The sequence below is a fragment of the Balaenoptera ricei genome, chromosome 17 (assembly GCF_028023285.1).
Source record: "Balaenoptera ricei isolate mBalRic1 chromosome 17, mBalRic1.hap2, whole genome shotgun sequence".
Taxonomy (NCBI): Eukaryota; Metazoa; Chordata; class Mammalia; order Artiodactyla; family Balaenopteridae; genus Balaenoptera; species Balaenoptera ricei.
The window spans coordinates 42,638,146-42,647,679 of record NC_082655.1 but is presented as its reverse complement, the minus strand read 5'-3'; the positions used below and the strand labels follow the sequence as shown (position 1 = coordinate 42,647,679).

Below are 9,534 nucleotides of genomic sequence, written 5' to 3'. Positions count from 1 at the left end.
AGGGAGCCGCCCCAACAGCCTAAACCTACGAAGCCCCGGCCCACCCGCAAGGCGTGGGGGAGGCTCGGCCAGCCCCACGCCGAGGTGCCAGAGATTCGCGGAAGCCTGCCCGGCAGGCAGAAGCCGGTCCCGGGGCCCAGCTCGCTTGGGGACGCTGGACCCGGGCCAGACACTTCCTCCAGCCCGTTCCGCCGCCAACCCAGTAACCGCGCGCAGCCCCACCCTCCACCAGGCTACCAGGCGCGGGCGCAGTCACGTGAGGCGGGCCCGCGGAACCAATGGGCACCTCGCGCGGAATGGAAGGGATTGTCTGACCCCCATGACGTCACAAAGTTGGCGGGGAGCGCGCCGCTCTTCCGCTCCCACGCGCCGGGCCGCGGCCCACTCTTCTCCTCTCCGCCCACTCGCCACTGCGCAGCCAATCGGAAGGCGGGAAGAGCTCCGGCCCGAACGTGTGGGCGGGGTAGGGTGGCGGCCCTGCGGGGCAGGGTCGCTGAGTGGGCCGGGCTGGGGCAAGGGGCCGAGCTACAGGGAGTTGCGCGGGACTGCGTGGAAGGACCGCCCGGAGGTGCCGCCGCCGCGGCCGCCTCCTTGTTGAGAAGAAGCGGCTCCTCCCCTGCCGTGCCCGGTTCGTATTCCCTACTCCGGGCCCCGAGCCGGCCCGTCCGGAATCCTCCTCCACCAGCCCAAAGTTGTGAGGGGGCGGCCGGCGCGCGTGGGGAGCGGCGGCCCCGGGCGTGCGAAGGGACTAGCCCCGGAGCGCCAGGTGCGCGTGAGGGCGTCGGGGCCGCAGCGGGCGTGGCGGCGCTGGGGGCAGCCGCAGGCTCGGGGTGGTGGGCGGGCCCGCCGCGCCCGCTGTCAGCGCCGGGGGCGCCGTGAGGACCCGCGGCAGGGTGGGCTCCCGGGAGGTGCGGCGCAGGTGGCGCGGCGTCTCTGCCTGAGAGTTCCCCCTTACACACCCCGAGTCCAGGGTGATCCCACCGGCAGCCGCCGCGGGCCGACCCTCAGTTTCCAGGACTGAAGCCGGTGCGGCGTGGGCGGGCGGAGGATGCCGCGCGCCCGTGGGCTCCGCTCCCGGGCTGGATGGACTGGCCGGTCCCGGGGCGCGCCTCCGCCGGCGTTGGGGCCCCCGCCGCCTCCACTGTAGCTCTGCCTCTCCCGCGGGGTGGGTTTGTTTGTTTGGTTTCCTTCTTCTCCCCACCCCTTTCTTGCTCCTCCATCCTCTTCCCCCCTCCTAGCCCCATTCACCGGGCTGGGGCGAGACCTCGCCCCTCCTCCGCTCCCGCCTCCCCTGCCGCCGCCTCCTCCTCTAATGAGCATCTTTGCCTTGCTTTCAATGGGCCGGTGCTGCTGTCGCTGCTGCTGTCCGCGCGGGTTGTGGATGTTGTCGGCTCCGTGTTGTGATGACAGGAGAATGTGTGTGTGTCCCGGGCCCAGACGAATTGGTAGGTATTCACTTAACTACCTGCGTTGGGTACCCAGGAAGGATGATGACTGATTTTGTGTGTGGATGGTTTTAGGTGGGTCGTCGTGGAATTAAGAGGTGAGCTAGATAGAAAAAGGGGGACAAAGGCATCCTGGACCAGGATAGCTTTGATGCCTTAGTGAGTGCAATTTTCAGGTAGGGATAAAGGAAACTAATCAAACAAGTGCTGGCTTGGGGCTTCGTGTTTTCCGAAGGCAACTGGTTTCTTCATTCATGTAGAGATAACATGAGCTGTGAAATGGCTAGACGTTGCCCAAAAATGCTGAAAAATCGCAGAGAGTCTTTATGCAGGGTGTTTAATGCAATCAAATTACGTAAACTGGGGTTCTGACACATTTAATTATTAGTATAGCATTTTTTTTTCGTTTACACCAAAATCTTTGCAAAGCTAAAGAGCTCTGGAGTCGGTGCAGTAATTGCATTCTCTAATTTCTTCTGTGAGTTTATTGATGAAGTTGAATCATTTCTTGGCACAAACTCTGTTGAGCACATCAGTAAGAATGGATGGATCTCTTTCCTGGTTCTGGTTACAACTCATCTTTTCTTATTAGTCGTTGGCAAAATTGGCAAAATCTGCCTAAGACTAAGATGCTGCGTTTAAGGTGGCTAAGTCTGGATCATGGGATAGGACCTTTTAAGTGAAATTGTGGCCAGAAATAACTGGAAAATTTGACAGTGCTTCAGTTTACCACAACTGTACCTTGCTGCTGTTCTTATTGCCTCATCAAGAGCCGTCTACTTCATTAATTTAGCAAGTTTGTCGACAGAAGTTTTGATTTCATGGGGTTTTGTTGTTGAATCACAGGATATTCAGAAGGATACAGAGTTTTTTGAATGCTCACTTAATGGTTTATGAAAGCATTTGAAAGTACTTCGACTTCTAGTAGTAACTGGTCTGATGGAGAGAGTATGTTACTTGTACTGGTGGTGATAGAATGTTCATTAATCACAGAGTAGGTAACTTCCCTAAGAATTTGACTTTTGGAGACATGTTGGGGGTCTCAGTCCATATGCTAAGCCCCTGAGTAACTGAAAGATAGAGTTAATAAAATTCACTCTCTGCTTTTTTGTTTTTAATGTCGAGAATTTATGCCTGAAGGAAAAATGTATGTTATTTGAGTGCTTGCTGTTTGAATTTACGTATTATTCAAAGTATCTGCTGCATGTATCGGTTCTTTTTGCCACAGTAGTTCATTTTGCAGTCAATTACAAAAGCAGGAGGATTGTCAAAGCAAAGGAATTTAAGGAAAGTGTGGGTTTCCTGGACTTGTTATTCCTTGATCAGACATCATATAGCCAAATCCTGGTATGCATCTATCTGTCAAATCCCGCTCCAAACATACACACACACACACACACACACACACACACACACACATGCACAGTACTTTGATTCAATCCACATTCCATACAGAAATACACATGTTTTTTCTCTAAGATTCTTAAGTTTTAAAGTAAGCATAAATGCAAACGTATATAAAGTTACAGAGAAAATTTATTTTCATTAAGATTGGTGTCTGTTTACATTTTTAATAACAGAAAAAGTCTTTATACAAAGCATGAAATAAGTTAATGTGCTTTCTGCATACAAACCTAGCAAGAGGTATGGTTCATATCTGGAAGCCAGTGTCATGTGGCCCCACGTTTGAGCACATCTCCTGGCTCAGTCATGTACACTTAACCTTTGGATGACTTTCAGGTATTCAGTTTGAAGTGCTGTTAGTTAAGTGGTTAGTCTTGATAGATTCCTGTTCTTCTGGAATTTCTGTTTTTCATGACTGGCTTTCAGAATACTTATTTAGTTATTGATCTTATTTCCAAAATTCTAATCATTTCCTTCTATTGCCTAATCTTGTCCTCAATTTTGTAAACAAATCCCTTCTTAAATAGTGTAGTTAAAATAACGGTACTTTCTATCACGTGCAGAAGGGGTTCTATATGACTGGCTTATACAGCACTTATTACAGAAGCAAATTCAGTGTTTTCTCTGCACCCCCGCATTCCACTTATCTTTTTTTTAACTGTGTTTCAAAAGAGGGTGCGTGAAAATAATGTAATATATTCTAACACTCTCTATGATATTTGTAAAATTTTTTCTTAATGTGTTCAATCTTAGGAAGGAATAGTTGATATTAAGACTCAGATGGTTTTATATTCCTTATTCCTTTTTGTTTACTGCATTTGTTTTCTTATTTAAAACATAAAGCCTGTTTATTTATAGGCCAGATGAATACTTGGAGGCAATACTTCAAGAATTCAGGGGAAATATATGTTACAAGAGGGATTCTTTTCTTGTAAAAATTACCTGAATTAATGATACATGTTTATTAAATTTTCTAGATAAATGCCCAGCAAAATGTTTTCAGTGTCACATAGTAAGTGATACGATTTTGGTTTATTCATGATTATAATGCTCTACCTTTTTTTAGCCAAACCTTAGACCATTAGACTACTATTTCACTGTTTATTAATTTCCAAGGGCAAATAGATAACCTTTTTTTAAAATGTAAGAGAAAATATTTTTCTAGGGGTGAATTCTACTTGGGATCCGTTATAGACGAAAATCATTTCTGTAGCTTTCTTTCATGGCTGATAAGCAGAGGAAAACGCTAGCAAGTAAATTAAATTCCAGAACTGCGACCATTTATGTTACTAACAATGTTTTAGAGCTACTAGAATACTTAGTTTTTATCACAAAGAATACACTAAAATTAAACAACAAATAAATGAACCCTGCATTTGATATCAAAGCCTCACTTCAATGCACACTTTTTATAAAGGCATAGGGTCCAAGAAGCGGGCTCAGATAGCATCTGCTCTGATGTGTTCACGTACAGCTTAGGAAAGCAAGGCTCAAAGAGGTGATCCAGCTTTTCCAGGATTATGTGGTGAATTGGTGGCAGACCTATGTCCCTAAACTTGCCAAATTGGCACAGTGGTCTGGAGAAACATTGTTTGCAAGACCACCTACTAGGATGCAGGGAGGGCATTTTGGAACTTCTGTTTTTATTCATTATGTAAAATTTTTCTTGTACAGGTTATAATGAACATTATATTAATGTAGTAGCATATGTATATAACTTACAAATAATTCATGAATACACACAGGTCGGGGCTGCATCCCAACACTTTTATGATAGTAGCCGTGTGTATCAAATGCTAACAATTGACCACTGGTCTAGAAACAGGATCTTCATAAATGAGAGAAGTCCCTGTGCAATTTGGGAGATCCGCGGCCTTTTTTAAGGATAGGGAGAAGGGTGATTGGCCAGGTAGACTGCCACTGCATTATGTTATATAACCTTCGTCTCCTCCACTCTCCCCAGCCAGATCTATTGTACATTCTGCACAGTTTGTGCTGCACAAAGAAATACAAGGAAGAGAGAAAAGTAAAGCTCGACGACAGTTCAATCCTGGCTCCATAAGTGATTGGGAGGTGTGCTTAGCAGAGTATATCCTGTAGAAGTAGTAGATGATATGTGTGTAAAATGTAGTGCCTTAGGAGGCACAGGGAGCCTGTAGATTCACCTGCTGAACATTTGTTATGAAAGCAAAAATAGATTAAGTAATCTGAATATAACTTTTGCTGTCTAGGAATCCCAGTCAGAAGTTCCAGCCTGCCGCTGTTCTCTGATGCCATGCCAGCACCAACTCAACTGTTTTTCCCTCTGATCCGTAACTGTGAACTGAGCAGAATCTATGGCACTGCGTGTTACTGCCACCACAAACATCTCTGCTGCTCACCCCCTTACATTCCTCAGAGTCGCCTGAGATATACACCCCATCCGACATATGCTACCTTTTATAGGCCAAAGGAGAGCTGGTGGCAGTACACCCAAGGAAGGAGATATGCTTCCACACCGCAGAAGTTTTACCTTACACCTCCACAAGTCAACAGCATCCTGAAAGCTAATGAATACAGTTTCAAAGTGCCAGAATTTGATGGCAAAAATGTCAGTTCTGTCCTTGGATTTGACAGCAATCAGCTGCCTGCGAATGCACCCATTGAGGACCGGAGAAGTGCAGCAACCTGCTTGCAGACCAGAGGGATGCTTTTGGGGGTTTTCGATGGCCACGCAGGCTGTGCTTGCTCCCAGGCGGTCAGTGAAAGACTCTTTTATTATATTGCTGTCTCTCTGTTACCCCATGAGACTTTGCTAGAGATCGAAAATGCGGTGGAGAGCGGTCGAGCACTGCTCCCCATTCTCCAGTGGCACAAGCATCCCAATGATTATTTCAGTAAGGAGGCATCCAAATTATATTTCAACAGCTTGAGGACTTACTGGCAAGAGCTTATAGACCTTAACACTGGGGAGTCGACTGAAATTGATGTTAAGGAGGCTTTGATTAATGCTTTCAAGAGGCTTGATAATGACATCTCCTTGGAGGCTCAAGTCGGTGATCCCAATTCTTTCCTCAACTACCTGGTGCTTCGAGTGGCATTTTCTGGGGCCACAGCTTGTGTGGCCCATGTGGATGGTGTTGACCTTCATGTGGCCAATACTGGTGATAGCAGAGCCATGCTGGGTGTGCAGGAAGAGGACGGCTCTTGGTCGGCAGTCACTCTGTCTAATGACCACAATGCTCAGAATGAAAGAGAAGTGGAACGCCTGAAATTGGAGCACCCAAAGAATGAGGCCAAGAGTGTGGTGAAACAGGATCGGCTACTTGGCTTACTGATGCCTTTTAGGGCTTTTGGAGACGTAAAATTCAAATGGAGCATTGACCTTCAAAAGAGAGTGATAGAATCTGGCCCAGACCAGCTGAATGACAACGAATATACCAAGTTTATCCCTCCTAATTATTACACACCTCCTTATCTCACTGCTGAGCCAGAAGTAACTTACCACCGATTAAGGCCACAGGATAAATTTCTGGTATTGGCGACTGATGGATTGTGGGAGACAATGCATAGGCAGGATGTGGTTAGGATTGTGGGTGAGTACCTAACAGGCATGCATCACCAACAGCCGATAGCTGTTGGTGGCTATAAGGTGACTCTGGGACAGATGCATGGCCTTTTAACAGAAAGGAGAGCCAAGATGTCATCGGTGTTTGAGGATCAGAATGCAGCAACCCATCTAATTCGCCATGCTGTGGGCAACAACGAGTTTGGGGCTGTTGATCACGAGCGCCTCTCCAAAATGCTTAGTCTTCCTGAAGAGCTTGCCAGGATGTACAGGGATGACATTACAATCATTGTAGTTCAGTTCAATTCTCATGTCGTAGGGGCATATCAAAACCAGGAATAGTGAGTGGATCTTACCCTGGCAGTTCTCAAATGAAATAGATTTAAAGAGCAGATAGATTTTTAAAAGATACTAATATAGTAAACATTTCCAGTGGGTCATTCTAAGCATTTCCCCATTTGATACTCTAGTCAGCCAAGTAGTCCAAATTGACTTTGTAGCAGGGTGGCAGGATCCTGAGTCTCCTTCTGCTTAGCTCGGACCTCACAGCACTTGCACTTGAGGCACGTCAGTTCCTTACTGCAGATGTCTTATGACATTGGCTCCTTTTTTCAATCTGAGAAAATCAGGATGACCTTACAAACAGGATCTTGAATAGGCCCAAAGCAAGGAACTTGCTGGGCATATTCTCTTGGTAAAACGAAAAAACATTACTGTTCACACCTGCAGACCCCTTTCATCACCAAGATTCCAGTGTACACGAGAACATTTATTTATTGCATGATCTCCTAGATATACAACCTATGCCTTATTCATATAACTTTATTTTAACCTGAAGTAGTTTTCAAATCCAGTGCTTTAAGCCATAAAGGACCGAGAACCAAGTAATCTGAATTTGTAAGTGTGTATGATTATTTGACTGGAATCCTTAAATGGAAAAACAAATGCTACCCCCTTCCCCGCCCCTGATTTACCTAATGTGATTGAAACATTTTCTCTCTTGCCACACACTTGAAGACAATAAAGGTGTTTAGTTTTATCTACTCTTAGTGATGTTAAATAAAGGAAAAATAATTTTTTCAGTTTATATTAATGAAAAGCTTCATTTAGTTTGAAATAAAAGATCCAGAATGAAGAGAAGAGACTGATATGTTCAATTATTGTCATCTGCAGCCACCAGCACGTCACTCTTATCATGTAATCCCGCGAAGCGTGGCATGCTGTGTGTGCTGGGTAGACTGCTGCTGGGAAATCGTACTTCTAATTTAGTAGTGATAATAATTTTCATCACTTTTGGACTTTTAAGGATGACACATATAAAATAAATTTAAATATATAATTTTGGGGAGTAAGGTTTAATATCACCTTCGGGTGTTGAAATGAGGAAGTTTTTTGGTTTTCCCCACTAGATGTAGGTCAATTAAAATAATTGGTTTAAAAATTACTAAATGCTTTAAACATATTGTAGCTTATAAATAAGAATGTTAAGATATATACATGAGAAATTTTTAAAGGTAACTATTGTGCATGCCTGATGCTTAATGGAACACTTAGCAGCATCAAGTATTGTTTGCAGCAGTCGCCATAATTATATGCAGTCTCTTCCAATGCTGTATCAAAGTAAATGAAAATAAATATATTCAAATTGGCTTTTTGGGAGCTTATTTAATATGCATCAAATGGCATTTTGTTCCTGTGTTTAATGGTGATCCATGTACAGCTGTGCATATATTTTCATCACTTATTGTAGCATCACTGATAAAAGAATGGCTATGACTATGTTTGATTTTCACATAGATTTTAATACAAAACAATCAGTTTTCCCTTGTGTAATTAGTTGAGGGGTGTTTAGGTCCTTTCGGATTTCTGTAGAATATGAACTAGATATTCAAGGACTCCCTCAGGACTGTGGACACTGAAGCAACGTAGAATTGGCTGCAAAACTTGTTCCAATTGAAAATAGACTCAGGAAGATTGCAGCTCAGAAGACCATATAATGTTTGTTTTCTGAGGTCTATTTTTTTTCCTTTTTTTTTTTTTTCCTTTTTTTTTTTCCCTTGAGTCAGCTTGGAACTTTCCTCCCAGGCAGTATTTTGGAGGGGGAAAAGCTATTGTACTATATACTTATTTATAAATGTTTTGACAGAGATTTCATCTATTAATGAAATATATGTAGAATGCAGTAGCAGTTAAAACTCATTTTCAGGCTACTATTCGAATTTCTCTTGAACACCACCACTAAAGAGTTCCACATTATCTTATACTTAGTAAAGTCTCGTCTCTGTATAGTACAGTATATATAAATTTGGTTTCCCATGGTCATGATCAAGATAGTAATTCTTATTATTACACAAGAAACTTGGTCTGCAGTCCAAAAGCCTGTCCACTCTCTATAGAAATGAAAATGCAGTGTGGAGTTAACAGTGTGGAAATGAAAATGAAAATGAAAATAATTGGATGTTAGATATATGAATATTATCATCTAAAAGTTGTGATTTTATTATAATTGGTTGTCACTGTGATATCTAGAATTAAAGAATATGTGTAAACTTTCATGGTATTTAGCCTTTCTTAAACTTTTTTTGATTTATACTTTCTAACATATGTATCAACTTCTGTATTTAGTCAGTGGCTCATGGTATTTATAATATGTCCTTAGCTAGTTAAATGGAATGGTGGTATGGTACACAGTACTTGGGGGAAAAAAACTGTCTTGTATCTGTGTGAAGAAATGTGAAAAGTTCATATATAATATAGAGAATGGTCAGAGAAATGCCCACAGTGAATTAAAGCTTCATATCTGCTTTCTGAATGACCTGTGTTGGTTTTTAATTAATAGTAAGATTCATTAGATGCTTTCTATGGGGGTAGATTATACTTAACTTTAGGATCCTCTAGATAGATAGTACTTAAAAAAAAACCAAACTAGGGTATAATTTACATTCAGTAAAATGCACAGATTTTAAATGTGTAGTTTGAGATTTGGTAACCACAACCCCAATAAAGATATAGAACTTTTCCATTACTCCAGCAGAAAATTCCCTCATGCCACTTTCCAGTTAATCCCTCCCGACAAAACTATTGTTCTGACTTCTATCACCATAGATTAGTGTTACTTGTTCTAGAAATTCATACAAA

At 43.3% G+C, this 9,534-nt stretch overlaps 1 protein-coding gene across 3 annotated transcripts; it reads left to right on the top strand.

The window, feature by feature from the left end:
• Positions 1 to 424: 424 nt before the first annotated feature.
• On the top strand, positions 425 to 9,208 carry PDP1 (pyruvate dehydrogenase phosphatase catalytic subunit 1). Of its 3 annotated transcripts, XM_059901985.1 has the most exons (3): positions 507 to 628; positions 1,411 to 1,445; positions 5,081 to 9,208. In XM_059901985.1, the coding sequence occupies exons 2-3, from the start codon at positions 1,415 to 1,417 to the stop codon at positions 6,736 to 6,738; spliced, it is 1,689 nt and encodes a 562-aa protein (XP_059757968.1). In that variant the 5' UTR covers positions 507 to 628; positions 1,411 to 1,414; the 3' UTR covers positions 6,739 to 9,208. The 3 variants fall into 3 exon arrangements, with proteins under 3 accessions (XP_059757966.1, XP_059757968.1, XP_059757969.1); XM_059901983.1 differs by lacking the exon at positions 1,411 to 1,445 and having other exon boundaries at positions 425 to 628; XM_059901986.1 differs by lacking the exons at positions 507 to 628; positions 1,411 to 1,445 and adding an exon at positions 647 to 766.
• The last annotated feature ends 326 nt before the right edge of the window (positions 9,209 to 9,534 follow it).

Bases quoted from the DNA above. Each gene is read 5' to 3' on its own strand.
- PDP1 (XM_059901985.1), top strand. From the start codon at position 1,415: ATGTGTGTGTGTCCCGGGCCCAGACGAATTG. The intron at 1,446-5,080 runs GTAGGTATTCAC...TTTGCTGTCTAG, and splicing joins TCCCGGGCCCAGACGAATTG to GAATCCCAGTCAGAAGTTCC.